The following is a 22,870-nucleotide window of genomic DNA, read 5'->3' as shown; positions in this document are numbered from 1 at the left end:
GATATATGATAAATGTATTTCTTGTAAGAAGATGTCAGTGTTTTAATTTTAAAAAAAGAAGAGGAAAAGAAGAAAGAAAAAAAAGAGAAAAAGAAGAAAGAAAAAAAAGAGAAAAAGAAGAAAGAAAAAAAAGAGAAAAAGAAGAAAGAAAAAAAAGAGAAAAAGAAGAAAGAAAAAGAAAGAGAAAAAGAAAGAGAAAAAGAAAGAGAAAAAGAAAGAGAAAAAGAAAGAGAAAAAGAAAGAGAAAAAGAAAGAGAAAAAGAAAGAGAAAAAGAAAGAGAAAAAGAAAGAGAAAAAGAAAGAGAAAAAGAAAGAGAAAAAGAAAGAGAAAAAGAAGAAAGAAAAAAAAGAGAAAAAAAAGAGGAAAAAAGAAAAAAATATATTTGAGACATTGTTTGTGAGATATAAAGAAAAAGAAATGCATTATCGGATTATAAAAAAAATTAATTGTTTAGTACAGTTGACCTAAAATTATATTGATTCTATCATTTAAGGGACGAAATATGTTTTAGGAAAAAAGAAATTCCGATCCTGCCAGGATTCGAACCTGGAATCTTCTGATCCGTAGTCAGACGCGTTATCCGTTGCGCCACAGGACCGACCTTGGTTTTATTTATTATATACTTGTACAAATATAGTATTTATATATTAAAATTGTATTTGTATGATTTTGCTTAAATAAAATAAATCCCATAATACTTTGACAGTAAAGAGTGTAATTGTGATTGTAATGCTTGTCTAGTAGTATCTGCAAGACAGTATAACCTAATATAACAATATATAACAATATATAACAATCTGTTTGCCATTAAGAGACGTAAGTATTTATTAATATTTATTAATATTTATTAATGTTCTGAATTTAGAGTTATACTTCCAAGAATGCCAATGACGATTCAGATCACTCCGTGACAATCAAATAGAGATACAGTTACGTTACTGGAGACTTACTGTCAGCTGCAGATAAGGATATGATATAGCAAAATCAATTTATAGAAAGAGTTCACTGGAATGCAATGTCAGAGAATCTTTTTATCGATAAAGCATAACTGAAATAGATAATGACATTTAAGCATAATACTAGCATTACAAATATTCGTGATAAAAAGAATATAAGGTTGTGATTGACTACCTCTATTAATGTGTATGAACAGATCATGTGTACTCTCCAATTTGTATAATTGATACATAATTTACTATAAAGGCGATTTAATTTGTCTAATTATCAGCGTCTGCTGATTTCAGATTAAATAGTAATTAATCTGCATATCGATTTGAGATTAAAGTAGCTTCTACCTATTTATTTAATTTAAGTAATCCGTGGAGTAATGGAGGTCAATACAAATTATTTGTTAGGGATAATTACTATTCATTACAGAGTATCATTCTAGAACGGTGCAAAACTTCAGATAGAAAGTGGTATGTTAAGTCTGGTATTTGTAATACGAAACATATAATACATATAGTGTAAGTTATTCCGATTACCTCTTTCGAGCTTTTTTTAATAATCCTGTTGAATTAAACTCCTTGTATATTTTGCTTTAATAAAACTCAAGCATATGATTTTATTACAAAATATTTTCATGCCAAATATTTCCATTGTATTCTAAAATATTCGATTCGATAAAAATTGAGCTATATAAAAACAGTAGTACCCAAATAACTAAAGAGCATGGAGTTAACGATATGAGATGGAAAACAAGGTAAATGACACTATTACCAATAAAGAAGTAATTTACAATTATCAATTTTCGACTGGTTATTCTATTTAAGCAGCGTATATTCTTTCAAAACTTTCTTCACAAGCCTTCAATTGAAGAGATAGCATTTAAACTTTTGATTAAATAATCGAAATTTACTAAACGAAAGAAACTACGTTTATTGTAAGCGTAAATGTTTATAGTAACACTCTAAACAAATATTTCATGGCTATTATCCTTAAATTTAAATAAGATCGTACACGAGAGTGGTGTGGGTTGCTTTTTCGATTACGCATGCGTATATGCGTCTGGAGGTTTCGCTAGAACGTTGGAACCGATGTTAGCCGAGCACAATCGAACCTATACGAACGACGGGCCTAAGTTTCTTGTGATCCGGACCGACGCGGCGGTTAAAAGAGACGAAAAGTGGGGTTAGGTTATAGTAAAGGGATAAGAGTGGAAAGAGAACCTAAGACAGACAGAGACAGAAAGAGAGACGAGTTTTCTCGTGTCCGTAAGTGGGGATAGAATCTTGGTGTGCAGCAGAAGCAAACGTATAGTATAGCGTCCCCAACCAGGCTGTGTATAATCTGCAAGCGAGACAGAGATAAGACGTTATACGGTATACGCAAGAGAGAAGAAGCGAATCGACGAAGAAGAAGATAGACAGAGAGAAGAGCAAAAGGAAGCAGCTTACGGAACGGCATGTCCTCGTGTGCTCGTGTCGTAGAGCGTTTCTGAACGCAGCCATTACGACACAACCGCTCTCGGTGACGCTTTGCTGAGGTAGAGCCGTGCTCACGCGCGCAGTGGTCACGGAACGATCGGAACGGAACACACGTGTTTTCGGAAATTCGAACGAGATTTCGGTAAACGAAATTTATTCAGTGATAGATATATCGGTAACGAATAGAAATACAACGATTATCGCGATAAACGAATTTTTTGAAAGCTGTTTGTTTTTGTGCGTGTGCAGGGAGGCCCAGGGACGCTTCTTGACGCCTCTTGACGCGCGGCGTCACGTCGCGCGGGTCATCAACAACCCAAGTGTCCGGTTTGATTGGTAAATAATAAAGTAAAACTTGCGATTGGGATAAGTCGCTCGATTTCTCTCTTGTAGTACCTGTTCGAAGGAAAATAACCAACCATGTTTGACGTATTCGGTTCAGTAAAGGGACTGCTCAAGCTAGACAACGTTTGCATCGACAATAATGTCTTCCGGCTGCACTACAAAGCTACGGTGATCATATTAATTGCTTTTTCGTTATTGGTCACATCCAGGCAATATATCGGAGACCCTATAGACTGTATCGTGGACGAAATACCGCTTCACGTGATGGACACTTACTGTTGGATCTACTCGACGTTCACGATCCCTGATCGAACTGGCGTAGTCGGCAAAGACATAGTGCAACCAGGTGTTGCGTCCCACGTCGATGGCGAGGACGAAATCAAGTACCACAAATATTATCAGTGGGTGTGCTTCACGCTGTTCTTCCAGGCGATATTGTTTTACGTGCCACGTTACCTGTGGAAGACTTGGGAAGGTGGTAGAATCAAGATGCTAGTTCTAGACCTAAATTGCCCAGTAATGAGCGACGAATGCAAATCGGAAAGAAGGAAATTACTAGTCGAGTATTTCGCTTCGAATTGGCACACTCAGAATTTTTACGCATTCCGTTTCTTCCTCTGCGAAGTGCTAAATTTCGTTAACGTAGTCGGCCAGATCTACTTCATGGACTTCTTCTTGGATGGCGAGTTCACCACCTATGGCTCGGACGTGGTGAAATTTACAGAAATGGAACCTGAGGAGAGGATCGACCCGATGTCACGGGTATTCCCGAAGGTGACCAAATGTACCTTCCACAAATATGGTGCGTCCGGTACGGTGCAGAAATTCGATGGTCTTTGCGTGTTACCGTTAAACATCGTCAACGAGAAGATATACGTGTTCCTCTGGTTCTGGTTCATCATCCTGTCGGTGTTGAGCGGTTTGACCCTGGCATACCGTGCCGCGGTAGTAGCCGGGCCGAAACTTCGCTTAGTGCTCTTGCGTGCCCGATCGCGCCTCTCCAAGCCGGAGCATATCGGAACCATCGCTGAGAAGTGCCAGATCGGTGACTGGTTCGTTCTTTATCAGCTCGGCAAGAACATAGACCCGGTGGTGTACCAGCAGCTCGTCGTCGATCTTGCCACGAAACTACAGGGCAAAGAATCCGTCTAGTTTCTTACGTACATTCTTAGAATTCCTCTTTTTTCTTTTCTTTTCCCCCGCTTCTTCGTTTTTACTATTCGATTCATCAACAGATCCGATTAGTCGAGTCGAATCAAGTTGTAGTTTACCGTATTTTCATTAATGTAGTTATTTGAAGATCGAAAGCCATTTTGAATTACGTTTATTTTTCGTATCTGTAACATATATATGGGACGTATACGTGCATTCCAACAATTTTGGACAAATTTTTCGTAGTTCATTTGGCATACGTGTAAAGTGAGTTGCCTTACCGATCGTTACATGATAATTCTCGATCGGAAGTGCAAGTTCTGTATAACACAACATATCAAGCGAAGCAAATGAAGAAATTAATCATTTTTCTTTTTTGTCTCTCTCTCTCTCTCTCTCTCTCTTTCTCCTCTTTCTCTATCTCTCTTTTTTTTTTAGTTAAACAGTTAAACAATACATTCATTTCCATCTGCACTACAGTATACACGAGACTATCAATAGTTTCTGTCGATAGCTAGCGACCATAGATACATGTTCGATCCTACTCATAGCCTCGTCACGTAATTTCCTTGAATCCTTTGACTTCGATATCATCCATAGATCATTGTTTTTTCCTTTTAGTATCTTTTTTAATACTACACATTTTTGTAACTAAATCCAATTTACGATCCAATGTACACAATGTCAAAAATTGCGCCATGCTGTTCCGTGATATCGTTATCGATATTAAGAAACAATAAGACGAATACCTTATATTTGCTTTCATTTTTCTAACGTCATCGTTTTTATTCGCGAAAATAATGTTTCCCATCTGCTCGGTCGATATCGCTCGATAAATCTACAAGCATTGGTAGCACAAATATAACGAGGATGTATATGTGTGTGTATATATATTATACATATCGTACATACACACACGCGCATATATAACTATATACCTATACGCATGCGAGATAGAGGGAGAAAGAGCTTACAAGTATTAAATTGCTCCGAGACATGGAGGCTTTGTAGAGAGAAACTTCGATTGTGTGATATAAAATGGGAGACGACACGACATTTTCATTTCTCTTGCCATTCTCCTTTTCTCGGCATTTTTCTTCCATTTCATCTCTTTTTGTCTTCTTTTTTTTCTTTTAGAACAAGCGCCTTTGCTTTTTTTTTATTTGCTTCGAATGGATGCGTCCTTCCATTATTCTTTGCTATTTTCTTTTTTTCTCTTATTGTTGGATGAAACAATGCATGAGAGAAGGAGAAATCGAAAAGTCGGGTTGTGCAGGTTTGTCGCGAAGATTAAATGGTCCCTCATCGACCCCACTCTTCGTTCGAGAATCGCACGACGCGTCGCTTCGTCTTCCTAGAAATGTAATTTTTCTGCTTACCATATTATTATTTTCTCATATTGTAGGCGTACATTTTGTACATTGTAGAATATCTTATAAAATAGAGAATATATATAAATTTATATTATATATATATAGAAAGAGGGAGTCCGAAATAAATGAGAAGAGGAGGAAAAGAGGGAAAGAGCACGCACGAGAGAGAGAAGAGTGAATGAGATCGAGTGAGAGGGAGAAGGGCAGCCATGCAGACAGATAGTTTAGAAAGAAAAAATGCTGTAACGAAAAATTTCCTTTGAACGTTTATTTTCGCTTGCTTTTTCTCTATTAATACTTTTAACTCATCATTGCGATAATTAGAATGTTATATACATTTATATATATATATTTTACTATACATGGAGGGACCAAAAGAAAGAAAAGAAAAGGCGTCAAAAAAAGTCTACAGACTTTCATCGATGAACATACGTAGATTTCTTTTTCTCCATCCTTTCTTAGTGTTACTTTTGCTCGTCCATCATTTCCGTTTCTCCTATTTGAAACGTTTGAAACTACTACCTTAAAATTGTCGTTACTGTCGGAATTATTGTAATACCGTCCTTTATATGCGACCTAAGTGAAATTCTAAAGAAAAAAAGAAATAGACGCGAGAAAAAGACTATTTTAAGAAGAAATAAAAGACAATAAAGATAACGTACGTTTAGCTGGTAAGAATTTAAAAGGGAAGAAATGGAAAACGTGCGCGCGAGCTTGAGAGCTCAGATAATCGTTTTTCGCATACCAATTCTCATTGTCAAATGTAGTAATATGTAATTCTTCTTGAGAGATCCATGCTCAAAGTAAGACTGCCAAGTAATCGAAACACTCCACATCATCGTGATTTTTGTATTTTGTATCTATCATATTTAGGATTGTACACGTGAATAGAATTTAGAACTTTCTCTCATTACACTTATTACATATATATATATATACATATATATACATATATGTGTATATATTATACATATAAATATGTTATATATATACTTCCTTCTCTCTTGCTTTTCATGCCAGTGTTCCCTTTTCGATTTTGATTAATTTCGTTCGCATAATATCTCCCCAGAGGTGTTTGTTCCTTTTCTTTATAAACCGTCAGTTTACTTCCGTTTATTTTTTTTATATTGATAATTTTAATAATCATAGTCGTTATCTTCTCACGCACACATATACACAGACATATATTTAATTTTCTGATTCAGAGAAGTTGAGAGTAAGAAAAAAGTTCTGCAATTTACTTCTTTTCTTGTCGAAATACATTAAATCGTTTATGATAACTCACTGGAGTTTGAAGAATCAAAAGACGCTGAGAAGCTATGTTTTAGTTCCAGTGCCTTTGGACGCCGAGTATTCAATCAAACTTCCTCGAGGAACGAAGAGTACTCCAAAGGCTGTAACTAATTAACATGTTCCCTTCTACATAGCTTATTAGTCATCGATGATAATTAATAAATTAAAGCTATTAAACGCACAACAAAATTGCTTGATAAGAACGTACAAACTATTAATATGTATTAGCGTATCAGTAAAATCTCTATTTTCCTCTAATGGATATTACTCTAACGCACGATAAATGCTTGCCCTTCAATTTTCATGTGGAAAAACAACTTTGCCTTTTAAGCTTACGTGGCACGGAACGTGTTAAATACGATAAGTCTACGAGAGTAGTAGAGATTAGCGTTGAAATTGTTATTATAAAATAATCGGGAGGAAGAAAGAAAAGTGCCTATTTCATACGCATATGGTGTAATGAGTGATGGAATCGCATTCGTAGATAGTAATAGTGTCGGTGCATTGTTCTATTCTAATGAATGTCCATGCTGCTTAGTGCAGGAACGTAATATGTATATCTATAATCATACATGTACGTTGTATGCACGTGCTTCCTCGTGCCTGTAGAAGCGATAAGATATGAGAAACAATTATTATATATGAAGAAAAATATATATTATATATATATATATATATATAGAATTATAAAGATCCCAGCTAGTTGAGACTTGCTGGAAGAACGAGTGATAATTGATTAGTAATGACAATTGATATGTTATTTTTTTCCCTATTATTAATATCCTGTTCTTTACTCGTTGATAATGATAGTTACTACTTACTATAGTAAGACGAAAAATGTATGTTCCCGCTGTTGCGACAAAAAAATGTGTTTTTATAAAATTTTCTATTATAGGAACAGCGCACACTTTGTGAATTAACTTTCTTTTGACATATATATGCGTTTTCATCATGTTTCTTCGAGGATCGACAATGTACTGCCAGAATAATCCTATATTTTCGTAAAAATGTTCTATGGGATTAAACAAATAAAACGTCAGCGAGTAATCAATGCTTTCTATGATTCCTGAATTTCAGGATCGCGCCTCCTTCCGTCGAGATTACCCACGTATAATGCTTTAATTAATTTTATGCTATAGGTTATGATGGGTAAGTAAAGTCGTTCACGGGGAAAAGGAACTCGTGTGTTAAAGATAGCGGTAATTTTAATTAATTGTTCGGTTTATAAGACTTATATCTCACAATTAGCTTGTCGTTTATTATTAATTTTTTCAATAAAGATAATTAATATCCGCCATAGCGCAATTTCTGTATGAGATACGAATATGTTTTTGAGAAACGTGGAATAATTGAATAAACAACGTTAAGTAATTAAAAAATAATTCGACTAATTTAACGTGTCCAAAGTTGTCCAACGCGTCCGTTGGTTATTTTACTATGTAAGGATCGAATGGAGTTTGGATTATCTTGCTATGTACTGATAAACGTAGATCAGTTAAATGCTATATATCATATAGGGATTAAGTACAGCTTTGTATTTTCATAGTTTTATGACTAGTTTTGTTCACTATACGTAAAGAGGAATAATTTGAAAAATTGTAACTAATACTGAGTGAATAATAGAAATATTTACACTTTATGAATTACTAATCCTAGGATAATTCTGCGAAATATCTAATTTTCTAATTATATTTTAATAATAGCTTAAATTGATTGCAAACTTAAATAAAGTGGAAAAATTGAATCGTAAAAATTAATCTTTTGGGATGATATAAAATTTTCATTTAATAATAGAAATTTCAAACTAGAAATGTATCATGGTATTTCGCTAATAGAAATATCGTTCCACTACGACCTTCGATTAAGCTTTCATGACCCTGCATGATCCCTATCGATGGAATTTATTAAAACTATGCGATCTCCAGAGGGTTCGTTGCACATGCATGTACACTGCTTCGGGATTGACGATCATGGAACCGAACCTCGACGCTCGAGGTCCAACTAATTTCGGTTCCCTCTGTTCGCGTTATTGTATCAGGGGACACGAAGATTATTCTCATTTTGCCGATTAGTAATTTAAATCTCATCCTTAACGTAAAATTGAGCCATTATCTTGCGTCCGCGAGTCATCCTAGATTTATCCTCCGGTTATTTTCTTAATCACTTTTTACAGCAAATTTTATAAGTAAATTTAATGGTAAATTAATTTCGAAGAATTTGATTCAATATCAAAAGATCAGACATTTCGAAAATATTTTCCAATGTGACCTTGTTTTTTAAAATGTCTGTAATATTGAGCAGTACAAAAATGTGTAAAATGGTGGTATTGTATATATTATATGGTCACGTATTCATAATAAATAAGAATGCAGCAAAACGTGAAACACTGTCTTTGTTCAGCTGCCAGAACAAAAACAATATGATCCAGGTATTACGAAAAGATGATTATAAAAAAAGGGAATCCATGTTCGCTATCTTCAGGTAGGACACACAATTAGTGTGACGATAAACATTCGAGGTGTAATCATTAAATATTCGAAATAAAAATAGTGTTAATAACATTGAAAGAAAATACTAAGATAAAGAAAATCATTGTTTATGATGTTACAGAAATAATTAGCGAGAAGTTTTGAGAAACAATTCTTTACTAATTTTCAATCATTATTAAATCACATCTATATTAGGACATAAAGAATCAACCACTGTAAGAATTGTATTTCCATTAAATTTCTTCTCTATGTATTCAACGACCTAAATACATATCTAAAGAAAAAGACGATTAAAAGGTTACAAAAAGCAAAGCAATATTTATTATCGCTCGTTATGAATCAATCTTTGCATGAAAAAAATGAAACTGAATTATGTAAGCAGTAATTAGAAATTATATCGTAACTGATTTATGGTTTTTGTATGCTACAAATGAACAGCCAAGCAGACAGTAACAAACAGGCCAAGAACGATGGAACTGAATGTATAATGCGTGTAAATAAGTAACATGTACGAATGGAGAAGTCAGAGGACAGAATTTTCTTTGCAGGATCCGTTGAGTTTGCTGGCTGGAGGCGACTGCATCAGGGGCAACGGCCGGTCAAAGTCCTACCTTCGACATTCTATCCCTCCCACCTCTTTGTTCGTGTCTTTCTTGTTCACCGTTTCTCTTTCCCCTGCAACTTTACTCTTCTTCCACCTCAAACTTGTTCCCTCTCATCTCCTTATCTTATTTGGTCTTTCCCTTTTTTTCCCCTCCCTTCCATTTACCTTTCCTATCTCCTCTGGCGCACCTTCCTAATTTTGGACGTTTTTTCATCCGTTCCCCTGTCAGCTTTACACGTTGCATTCGAATTTTCTTCTCTAAATATTGATATCTTATGTCGTTCCTACGTTTTCTCAGATTATGTTCCGAGTTGTTTCAGTGATATTTTTTAGGATCCTTTGTGGATTTTGGACTTAGAATATTATGAAGGAAGTATACTTTGGACTGGATTTTTAACGAAACATAAGATTTCAATTACAATAGAACAACGTTTATGTAACAACAAATTACCAAATAACATTTATTTAATTACCAAATAACAATTATTAAAATTTATCGAAGAATTAACTATTTGCATTCCTTCGAATATAGTGGCGTTTCGTGGAAAAGTTTCTCACAAAAGTTGAATTGAAATCACTGAATCGTACCTACGTTAGATCCTCTAGTACACGATGATAAGCTTTTGTATCTCACGGTCGTGTTTCTGAATAGAGTAAAACTCGCGATAAAATACAATTAATCATCACGATTGTATTCCACGCAATTCCAACGTGATTACCGTGAAATCACCGGTTTGATATAGATTAAGGAAGATTTGTTCCGTAATTTTTATCGATAAATAACGCGACAATCATCCAGATCAACGATTATTAAGGGTTCTATACAGTCGTACTATCGTATTTGTAGAAGCTGTTTAAATGTTGTGATTATTGTCGCGACATTATTCTTACATAAAAGTATGCAGATGTCTCATTAAATAGTGCAAAATGTGTACATTATTTACAATGTCCTAGGGAACATTGTGTAATTTTAATCACTTTACATCTACATTTACATTTGTCGAAATAAAGTCTCAATATAAGTTTGGTTTTTCTGTCCTATTGTAAAAGTAATTTTAAGAGGTAGATTAATCAACAAATTTAAAATATCGATAATTTAAGCGGTTATTCTCTAACGCGATAAAGTTCAATATCATAATAAATTACACAACAATTTTTTCAAGTGAAGAAACTTATATTTCATATGTAATACGATAAAAAGTTAATAAATAATTTACTAACGGTAAAGTACTGTCAGAAGATCAATAAATGGCATCATTTCTCATATTTCAAACTGGAAGACTTCTTAAATAATAAAATTCTTACATTCTATTCGTTATATCTGCTTAAATAAACCTTGGTAAATGTTCACGGTTTAGAAACATTTTACCGTTTCATCACTTGTCTTGGCTAGTGCGTCAGATAATCCTATCTAAGTACTATAACGTGGACTACCACGTTTCTTTGTGTAATTCTATCATAAACTGTTTCTCTTTTCAGACACAATTTTTATTGTAAATTTTGATAAATTTCATAATAATCACGGTGACGTTATCGTTATATAAATCTGGAAAAATCCATCAGGTGTTTCACCGTAATAAGGAGACTTATCGAGGATCCGCTAGGATGGTGCACAGAGAAATCTTTAACTACTCTATATTCTTCTCGGTTGCACGAAATGCTTTATCATTCGAAACGGCGAGGTAAAGGTCAAAAGGTATATGAAAATTTCCTCGAATCAAAGCCAGAGAAATGATCTACTTTCAATAGTTTCTTAAATGATGCATTGAGAGCATAAGTCAGCTAACTCCAATACTCAGCAGACTGAAAAATTCGTCGTCAGTGATGTTTGATTTAGTTACGTTATCTGGATTTCATTTGGAAATAATGAATTCGCTCACTTTTGTACGATTGATACTGCTTGTTGGAACAGACATTTAGGAAAAATGTGGCTTAGTTCATTTTTGCTTTCAATACTTTAAGTCAAGAACAAGCATCAAGTATTTATTTCTTTAAAAGGATCAACCGGGTTGATCGATCGATCAATCAGGGACCACATATATTCTCCATGAAATGATTATGATCGTGCTGCGTTGAATCACTCATTCCAGCTCGATGTTATCTAACCTTATCTAAGCGAACAAGTGGTTCAGCAACAATAATAACTCGCACCTTCTTGAAAGTATGGTTACGAGTTTACAAGTTTCCTGAAACCTTGTCATGATTCCACTGCGCAATCGTAGCTGATAAGAGAAAATAAGATTTACCAGCATTGAAAGTTCAGTCTGAATTCGATCAACATTTCATTGGTATTGTGGAAAGTCTTTTGCACGATCCTAAGTTCTTCTTCCGGTTCTTTTCTGTCATTTTTCGTATATGTTTCGTATATTGTACTGTTCTTGGTGAACATAGAGGGAAATTTGAAATAGAAGTAGATGCCGTAAGTCCGGAAGTAGCCAAGGCTACTAAAGGGCTGAATAGCCAATCAACGAAAAATTTTCGGCGAAAACGAATGAAAGATTGCGATTCAAAGTGATTGAGGATTTCCTGTACAGATGGCAACCGTTTTAGCTACGTTTTCGGTCCTCAAGGACCATGTCAAGTTGAAGATTTCACAGGACACAGTGGCCATTGATAATATGGGTAATAAGAATTGTGACACAGAGATATTTCATAGCTTCGCGGAAAGAAAGTTGAAACATATCTGATTTAATATCTGTAATTTTGAATGATTCTTTGACTGATTCCTTGACTGATAGACTGGAGTTATTTATTAAAATTTGTAATTTTATGAATGATACCGAAGAACTCTATCCTGCTCTTACTTTTACTCTATTTTCGATATTTTACATATTTTTACATATTATGTACGTCCTACATGTATTCGCTTTATATTCTCCGTAAATGCATAAAAATCTATTCGTTTGTTTTAGTTTATTATTATCGCTCGTCTTCGTCCTTGTCTTATTTAATTTATATAAAGTCACCTTAAATGTTTTCCTTATTCTTCGTTTCTTCCTTTTTTGATGAAATTATTAATTGTTGAATATGATTAGTTTTCAAGCTACACTACAGAGTCACGTTTTTGATACTCTTGGCCAGTACGTTGATGGTGACAGCTAAACAATTTATCGGAGAACATATCAGGTAATGTTGTAATATTGTTAATAAAATGTGAAAATATCTGACAGTATTTCAGTATATTTCTAGTTATTGGATTTCCATTCATTTGTCTTCCCTGTTAGTGTTATCAACTAGTACATACTAAAATTGAGATATTGGTTCTGTCCTCCATTTAAGAAGGCCTCGATAATATTCGATTGAATTGCGAAACTAATAAACTGCCTGTCTCTATTAGTTACAGACAGAAGCGTTATATATTTGTGTGTAGAATTTTGTTGCCTTTTATATATTTTCGGAAGGACTAAAATAGAAAATATTTATCGAATGAAGACGAATCGATAGTATTGAACCATTCATCGCTCATTGAAAATTGTACGTTTTCCATTTATTGAGAAAGAATTTTTTACATGAGAGAAGATTATTTGAATCAGTGCATTAATATTATTTTTATGGTAAAACATTAGATACCTAAAACTGAACAAATAACTATTTTTCTTGATAAGAAATATATTCTTAATAAAATTTGTTAGATTTGCATTTTTTCACAGACTTTTGTTTAATTATTCATTGCATAAAACTTTACCCGCAAATTTGAAGTCATAGAATTCCGTGACCTACAGATTAAATATTAAGGCCAATTAGAGATGCCAATGAAACAAATAACCATATTTGATGTTATGTTTTATCGATAAGGTGTATCGGTGGACATGGAATGAGCGATGATGTACTGAAAGTAATCAACACCTACTGTTTTTTTACGTCTACTTACACTGTGGTAAATATTAATACTAATACATTAGATTCTATTTATTCACTTTTTGTCTTCTTTAAACTATTTTCTTAATACGATCAGATCAACCCTAATTAATTTCTAATACTTGGATCTTCGTCAAATTTTCGAATTTTGTTTAACATATAATTTGTAACAAGAATATTGAAATATTAAAGTACATTAGAATTTATATTCTCTTGTAATAGCTTATACTATATAAAATATTTATCAGAAAAATGCAAAAATTACTTAAATAATTACTTAAAGTAAAAAATTATTTAAAGTATTATTATGTAATTAAACAATGAATGTAATCATCTTCGATAAAACTCTTTCTAATTTTAGTGTATTGTATCATCTTTACAAAAAGCCTAGAAGAGGTGTATTTCTATTATTAATAATTGATGAATAAAAATAATTTTCCACAGCACAAGGCCAAATAATATTTCCAAATTTGCATTATATTGTTATACATGTCCTTCTCTTTTCTTTTTGACTTTGCTAAATTGGAGACCTTATACAATACAATATTACGAATACAATAATGCAATAGTACGAATTTTACAGTCGAAACACTTGAACGCAACACCGGTGTTGTTAGGCGAAATCCCGCATCCTGGCGTGGGACCAGCGACCAAAGAAGACTCCCTTGTGCACCATGCTTACTACCAGTGGGTGCCCTTCGTTCTGTTTTTTCAGGCGCTCTTCTTTTACGCGCCTCACTACCTGTGGCGGAATGTTGAAGGTCAGTCCCGCTATAATATCTACCAACCCATCCTGCATACCTTTGCACGCATAGTACATAACCTTCAGTCATTTGACTTTCTCTTATATATATATATATATAACTTTTTACATACACACATATTACATATTTAAATTACACAATTACATATTTAAACGATGGAGATTTTTACTGTAATTATTTTCTAATTTCAATTTATTTTAATAAATGACACTTGTAAATTAGTTTGTTCTATATATTGTATATAATAGAATATAAAAATAGAATATTTCTACAATAATCTTAGGATATAATTACGTATAATATAATATATATAAAAAACAAAATAGAATACCTATATAAATATAAATGTTCCAAATATGTATATAATTACTTTTATCATATACAATACTTTACGGGGTACTTTATGCGCTTTACTTGTTAAGGAAAATTAAAATTATATGCATGCGATGTATACGCTGATTGAATGTGAATATTTAAAAAATATTTATAATAATATGATTGTCCTATCTTTTTACGGTAGCTCGTTTTTACGGAATTAAACGAATAAAAGAAAGGAATACAAAAAATGAAAGAGATATTAATTAAACGAATAAATTGATTGGTCCAGGAGGTCGGTTAAAAGTGTTGGTATCTGGGCTACACATGGCGTCGTTGGCTTTGCGTGAGACGCCTTTGACAACTGAGAACGGTATAACCGTTCCGTCAATACATGACCGTGACGAGAAAATACGTCAGATTCGACATGCTTTTCTGAACCGTATCCATTTGAATCGACCGTGGGCATACTACATGGGCCTCTGCGAGGTTCTCAACTTCATCAACGTCCTCATGCAGATTTATTTAACCGATTGGTTCCTCGGCGGTGCTTTCCTCGGTCTTGGCCAAGCTGTAGCGCGCAATGGCTTGGATGGGGAAGTCGACGCGCTCGACATCGTCTTTCCTAAAGTATGTTTCCCAGTACAATGCAATATTAAGAAGTCTATTCCCATTCTACATTTATGTGAACGGTGATTGACGAAAGTATTTGAACGACTTAGTTTGGAGAACTTTTACGAATACGTTACATATGTTACACAGTATTTTTTAAAACTTTGTTATTAGGATTGTAATGAGATACAAACTGTGTCTCGTTATGATGCTAATGAAATTTCACATTGTTTTGTATAATACATATAGTATGAGACATTGAGAGTAAAAGTGAGCTAAGTCGCGATAAAAGGAATTCATACGTAACACAATGAAATCAATTGTTGCACCGAATTATCGTATCTATTTTAGACGGCGAATTACTCAGTTGGTTGAATATTGGCGTTAATTCACTTAGTTAACAATGTTAGTCCAAAGTGACTGTAGACGATTCGTTCAGGATTAACGAAAGTTCACTCGTATAGTAAATTATCACACATAGCTACTCGTATGGTAAATTATCTAAATAATCGAGAAGACTTTAAATAGTTGGAATTATTACGAAATTTTTATCTATTTCGTAAATATATTATGTATGAAAAGAACAAAGTTTTTTAAAGATCATTACAATGATTAATTCAAACGTAGTTAATATCAAAGAATTAGAACTAAAACTTCGGACTTTTTAGTAGAAAATCTGTTGTTGTTTAAATAAAAATTCCTTCCGAATAAATGTTTCAGGTGACGAAATGTACTTTCCACAAATTTGGTCCGTCGGGTACCATACAAAACCACGATGCGCTATGTGTCATGGCGTTGAACATCGTTAACGAGAAGATCTATATCTTCCTCTGGTATTGGTATATCATTCTGTCGGTGATAACCGGTTTAGGACTGCTTTGGAGGTTACTGACTATGGTCTTGCACGCCAGGTTACTACTATTTATTGCCTATACCTATACCTATTCCTATTCTACGGTTTATCGACCGTTGCCTTTCTTAGAATCTCGATTCTTCGAACTCGTACCATTGACTCCAGTTCTGTTAAATTGGCAGCAATAATGTAATGTGAAAACTTTAGTTAGACAATATGCAATTATTATTTTATCTTCTGTAATTGATAATACAATTAGAGTAATGACGACGACTAATTAGAAAATAGACAGCAAGTTTTCGTTGCATTTTTGATTTCGAAGGAAAGGAAGTTATTTACGATTGAATATATACTACATAATTTAAGAAAAATGTGAAATAATTCAGTTTTCTTGGTTTTTCTAAATTTCAGTGTATAGCTTTGATATGCTTCCGAAAATAGACGATGAAATATTTTCTGTTCCTTTTCTTGTTTTCTTAGAATATTAGAATTATTTCGAATATTATTTAACGCTTTTTAACATTTTTATTATTTTTATTAGCACAAGTTTAATTTATTTAATGTTATCTAACAAATTTTCTCATCTGATCAGGAGCGTAACATTCAACAAGTTGGTCTTCTCCATGGCTTGTCCCGGGAGATATAATCCGTGGAACGTGTTGGCAGTTACTAACGAATGCCACTACGGAGACTGGGTGTTTCTTTATTATATAGCGAAGAACCTAGATAACTACGTGTTCAAGGAATTGTTGCAGAAACTTGCCGAGGATCTGCAAGAAAGACGTCAGATTCAACCTCATCTCTTTAGCGAAGAGAAACCGTTAACTAGCTGAGTTTCAGTCTTATCTTACTGATATCATCTTATGAGTAATATGATTATTCCAAATAATTTACAAGAAAACTGACTCAGACAAGATGGAGGAAAATTAAAGAAGTCAAATTATCAAAAAAAGCTATTGTTATATCAATGCAATAGAACTCCCATATTACTTATGGAATGATTTGATTATGTAGAAGCGTAGAGGAGCTTGCATTTTAATGACAGTGTATTGAATTTAGGATTAATTTTTAAATTTTCCATGTCTTTAACCTGGTGCCTTATATTATAATATGAAGATATACTTGTTGATGGTACAAACGTGATATATGCGAATTAGATTTAATGATAGTTATCGTTATACAATATATATCATATTTATATATTTTGCTATGACAAGAAGAAATACTGTTTATTTGTAATATCGTTCAATGCAAACTAAGTACAAGAGTATTCGAGTTGTGAATCTTTTAGCTGTTGCAGATTTAGTAAAAGTAATATTATAAATAAATACAAAATTGGTACACGTTAAACGAACGCCGAATAATTCAATTTATTTTAATTCGATATTAATATGTAAATTTCCATTGTAAATATCATGTATCGTTTCTTGTTACTATGTCACTTTATTTTGAGGGTTACGTCATTGTTCAAACCAACTGCGGTTCTCGAATCAGTTCCTTTCGCTATGTTACATCACTTCAGGGAATGCCAGATTGCGTATATGAAATTCGTTGTTCACCATTGTTCTTTCCGTGCGAATAAAGCTACATTTTCAAGTACAAACATTTATCTTAGAGAAAAGGCAATCTACTCACCTTCATACCTGCTTTCTAACCAGTTCCTTTCAGTAGTTAGTAATCTTGTAAATGCAAGTTTTACTTTGTTGCACAGGAATTTAACAATAAACTTACCAGGTTACCTAATTAAATAACCTAACCTTAATTTAAAATTGTACATTCATCGTTATTTCTTTTTTTTTATCATCTAACTTTACGTAAATTCTCATATTACTTGATTAATCAATTTCTCAATTCTTTTTTGCTTCTTTTTTTTACTAAGAAAAATTCATCGCCTGGCTCGTTTATCGCGATCGACCATTTGACCAATTGACAAATTTACATCTTTTTCTAAAGTTCTCTGCCTGGGACCTTAGCTCTGAACTCAAGTAAGATCTAACCAGTTGCATACATCTGAATGCGGTATATATTTGGCTTCGTCGTAAGCACTTGAACATACTGACAGAGTCCATGTCAGGTAACGCTTAAACACAACAGAATCTTATCGGATGCTCTCAAGAAATACTTCTCAAGAATATACTCCCTCCATAATGAGTTCTCTATAGCAGTGGTTTTCAACCTGGGAGGCGCGGACCAGGGAAGGTGCCAAAAGCTTTTTTAATAAAATATTAATTTTCGTACCATAACATCTACAAACAAATAATTTAATATAAAAATAAATATACATGTACGTATATATTATGGCAAAACCTTATTATTATTCTGTTAATTGTAGTTTTCAGTTTTGTTTGTAATAAAGTTCTTATTATTTAAAACGCGTCTATATTATTACATCTATTAAAAAAATAAAAGGTATGGAGACGTGAAAAAAAATTTTTTTTCGGCGAGGCGTAGTATCATAATGGTTGGAAACCACTGCTCTATGCTAAATGAAATCTAAATACGCTATCATTTTGAGAGTTACAAAGTACAGACCGAAGTATACGAGAAATGAAATACGACAAGGAGCGAACAAATCTCATAATATTCAGTACATTGGTTTTGTATTTTGTTTTATTCCTGAATATGCCCACAAGTTCAATGAAGAAGTTATTGAAAAACATACAAAATATAAGCGAAGAGCGTTCAGACGGACGAAATTCTAATCAAATGACCGGTTACGGTAAGAATAGTTATATGTGAAGCGCCGATACGGTTAGTGTTAATGAATCTACCTTTATTTTATTCGAAACATTGTATGAAATTATCCAATACAGTTTCAATTCTTCATCTCTGTGTTTTGGTTCGATATATGTACTTAATAAATAATCTACGTCCGTACTCTAGATCCATCTGAGGTGTACCACGAGTAGGAACTTATACCGCTTTAACCAATTTTATACCACTTACAAGATGGTTTCGAGAATGGTAAAACTACGCAAGACCAGAAACCACGCAAGATTCATATCGACCGTAAGAAACTTTTCTCTTAGATACTTAGATACTTAGATACTTGTATGCAGGTACTCTGATTATATTGATCTGACCCCTTTAGCTGGTCGACAACAGTCGAGATTATTAAATTGCAGTTGAAGAGATTTATTGACTTTGTAACACGGTATTCCTGTCGAATCAGAGCATTTACGTTTACATATTTAATAACGTCACCTTCGAGATAGTCCGTACATAGAACGTATCATATATAAATATGTAAATACATTGAACTTTGCAATGAACTTAGAAATAAGTCTTACCTTATCTTCTCTTCTTTTTACATTCTCACCTTATTTACAATTATTACAATGTACATAAAATGTTAAGGAAGGAGGATCGATCATAGGTAATGAAACAAAGAGGAAAGTTGGCGTGCAAAAATATCGGTTGAAGTATCTTTTTCAAGTTATAAAAAGAGATCGAAGTTTGCATTAAAAACGCCTGTATATATAAAGCTGAATCCAAGCAGACATTTGTTTTACGTAATGTTAAATTGAATAACGAATGCTATACTTTTGCATATTATATACGTTTTTGCATCTTTAAATTTTTCATAAATGCATAAACACATACGCTTTACTTATTTATGAGAGTATTTCATTCTGCGTCTTCTTTCGTTTAAAATAAATTCATAATACATTTTATTATTGTAATATCATGTGTTAATACTAAATAAATTTGTCTGTTACAGAGTCAATGTCGATCAGACTTTCACTAGTACCGCGTAATTTGAATTCCTATTCATGTCAAGGTACTAATTTTCTACACTTTTCTATTACTCGATAAAAAGTAGCTTGCAAATTATTATCGTTCTCTTGGTTAACTGGTAACGACTTCGTTCCGATTTGTCTTGGAAATCATAAATCTTGTTTTCTTAGGAACAACCAATGTAGAAGATTGATGAATCATTTCAAAGTAAATACACGAAACGGAATTTCATGGAAACTGCAAACACAGTAGACATTGCGTCATTTATTGTACCAATTGTTTTCAATTTTTCATTTACGTTTAAGAGATTGAAATTTAAATATTCTAACAGTAAAGCTAAAAGAAATTATCATATGTCGTAACGTAGATAGACGACTGTATTATCAACATTTTAATTGAAGAAACTGATTACCCGATAACTGTTAACTCGTTATCGAGACCTAGCGTTTAGAAAATATTTGAACGTTTATCACCAAGAAATATGGCAACTGAATCAGCTATTAATGAACCATATAAACTAACAATAATATCTCGACATTTTACAGATTACAGGAAAGAGTAAAATATGACAAAAGTGTAATATTTAATTTGCCACAATCTCTTCTTAAATGTCATTTCGTTATTAAATTAATTAATGAATATTAATGATGTCACAACATGCCATATAAAATCATTCTGGAATAATTCAAATATTTTAATGTAAAATATATTTAATATCTCTATTTATATATTTAATTAATTGTTTATTTATTTATCTTTTGTTACGAGTAATACTAAGTAAATGTTAAAAAATTATATTATACCTAATAATTAAATAAGAAAGATATACCTATATATAAATAATAATTTTATTTATTATATAGTGATAAATAAAAAGAACGCAGGTTTTAAGAAAATAAATTCCTATAAATCAACGTAGATACCAATAATCCTTTAGAACAGCCTTAAACATGCAAATAAAATAAAAAGAACGAAGCAGTGTCACTCATGGTGTGATTATACATAATAAACATTATGCAAACTAAACATAAAGGAGTTAAATACGATCAAACGATTGTGTGTATTGGATCAAGAGATATAAGCTGAAAAATCAGATTGCGAGATCTTTGTTCGTTCCTTTTGCGTGGGAGGAAGAGTCATCGCGACCGGAACACTGTCCATTATGTTCTCTCTCACAACCAGGAAATGACGACTGCACACCGTAGAAAAGAGGAGCATACCAGGAAGGTTCTTTGATGATCGTGACACGCGTGCACTTGATGCAATGTATTCTGATAACTACTTTTACATGCATATTCTCTACTGCATGTTCTACGTATTGTAATTACTAGACTGCGGATTTGTATGCAAATTCATACTTGCATAGATAAAATTAAAAGAATAGGACCTAGCCAAAAATTTGTTTTATCTATTAAATGTCACAAAGAGTACTATAATATAAGAGCACTTTGGGTATTTTATACGGTTTTTTACCTTCAACTTTCTCTAAATGCCATAAAAGTCCGCAGTCTAGTAATTACGTATTGTAAATTTTATATTCTATCAACACGAGTGTCAATAATAAATGATTTCGCTTACTTTATTTACTTACTTCATGTACGTAGTATTACAACAATGAAAATGTTTGAAATGTTTTATTCTGTACAAACTTTCAAAATTTTTTTATATTTTCTTCCATTTAAACCATTTGTATATTGTGCCTCACAGTGGTATTTGATTATTTCCAGGAACTACAGATACTTTTACATTTAATGTTTTGTTCCTTTACTTTTTCAACGACTTCATCTCTCTTAAAGTAATGAAGCATGATAATGACAATTTTACAAAATCCTTTTTAAATAATTTATACTTGGTGTAACTGCATGATATGATATTACAAATATTTTTAAATTCTAATCTCTTTCTCTTTTATACAACATTCTGTAACATACGTTGATAGTGACAATGATGATAATAAACGCGTCATGAAATAAGAAGAAATAAGATTCTGAAGAAAGAATGTACATATTAATTGTCTTATGTAATATGTCTATGATTCAAGCGCATGTAAATAATTATTAGCGTATATCTATTAATACATTAAATATGGTTTGTAATTTTTCATTTAGAGGTTAACAATTTTAAGATTTTAAAAATATTTCAAAAAATTGTATAAGGCACACTGAACAGTGAAATAGGAGTAGAAAGTATAAAAACTCCGATATACTGGAATAACGAGTTTATTTGGCATTTTAAGCAACGTTTCTACGAGAATCCTGCACAAGAAGCATAAAATTATTTTAATGTATTATTTTCAAGATAAAATTACGTTCCATAATATATCTGTACTTTTCATATTCTCTCAGTTATCTTTCTCTATATTTTATTGTTGTGTTTTTTATTATATTTAGCTAAAAATACACGCATCATGTTCTTCCCATGTTCTTTGATCCTCTGATGAAACCAATAATTTCGAACCATTCTCTACATTACAACTTACCATTGCAACTTTTATAGAGATGTGATGAAATACCGCAACAAATGATCTGCTATGAGCTGTAAGATATCGCCGATTCTCTTCCACTACAATGTGGGTACTGGGTACACGTTCATGGACTTTCAAAACGTGTCAGATACTGACTCACGAGGCGGCAGATTTATTATATACTCATACAAGCTTGTAGGACTTGTCACTATCGTTAGTCAGTTCAAAGGAATTCTTGGCTGTGCGGTAGGAGTTTTATTGTGGAACAAAGGGAAAGGAGAGAGTTCGAATTTTGTGACAGAGAATGGCCACGAAACTCTTACAAAATGGCCTCTGTTTTATATGTGGCCTACTATTTTCGAAATACATACAATGTTATCTGGTCTCTTGAACTTATTTACACTTTAGAGAATGATTAAGCGCAAGATCCTTCTAACCAAGAAAGAAATGGAAAAGTAGATCAACTAGACCCTAAGGGGAGATTTTATGACTCTTCAAATAAATCACTATATATTTAATTTTTCGCAATTTATAAAGATAGGATAGAACGTTACTCTATTTGAAGGAACCTAATTTCTTTTGA

At 32.8% G+C, this 22,870-nt stretch overlaps 2 protein-coding genes, 1 long non-coding RNA gene and 1 other non-coding gene across 4 annotated transcripts; 3 read left to right on the top strand and 1 right to left on the bottom strand.

The window, feature by feature from the left end:
- Positions 1-526: 526 nt before the first annotated feature.
- Positions 527-599, bottom strand: TRNAR-ACG (transfer RNA arginine (anticodon ACG)). The gene has a single exon. It is a non-coding gene; the product is annotated as a tRNA-Arg (tRNA).
- A 1,826-nt stretch (positions 600-2,425) lies between these two features.
- On the top strand, positions 2,426-7,637 carry Inx2 (innexin 2). The gene is made up of 2 exons (XM_069120820.1): positions 2,426-2,569; positions 2,677-7,637. The coding sequence occupies exon 2, from the start codon at positions 2,848-2,850 to the stop codon at positions 3,922-3,924; it is 1,077 nt and encodes a 358-aa protein (XP_068976921.1). The 5' UTR covers positions 2,426-2,569; positions 2,677-2,847; the 3' UTR covers positions 3,925-7,637.
- A 4,230-nt stretch (positions 7,638-11,867) lies between these two features.
- On the top strand, positions 11,868-17,435 carry Inx7 (innexin 7). Its single transcript, XM_069120819.1, has 7 exons — positions 11,868-12,305; positions 12,719-12,809; positions 13,479-13,560; positions 14,125-14,302; positions 14,913-15,250; positions 15,953-16,143; positions 16,678-17,435. Exons 1-7 carry the CDS (start codon positions 12,218-12,220, stop codon positions 16,916-16,918), a joined length of 1,209 nt encoding a protein of 402 aa, XP_068976920.1. The 5' UTR covers positions 11,868-12,217; the 3' UTR covers positions 16,919-17,435.
- Positions 17,436-19,065: 1,630 nt separating this feature from the next.
- LOC138183618 (uncharacterized) lies at positions 19,066-20,496 on the top strand. The gene is made up of 3 exons (XR_011174101.1): positions 19,066-19,094; positions 19,807-19,866; positions 19,994-20,496. It is a non-coding gene; the product is annotated as an uncharacterized LOC138183618 (long non-coding RNA).
- Positions 20,497-22,870: the final 2,374 nt, after the last annotated feature.

The sequence above is a fragment of the Bombus flavifrons genome, chromosome 9 (genome assembly GCF_040668555.2).
Source record: "Bombus flavifrons isolate JBK064 chromosome 9, iyBomFlav1_principal, whole genome shotgun sequence".
Lineage (NCBI taxonomy): Eukaryota > Metazoa > Arthropoda > Insecta > Hymenoptera > Apidae > Bombus > Bombus flavifrons.
Note: the sequence above shows the minus strand (reverse complement) of the source record. Positions and strands in the feature narration are given on the sequence as shown.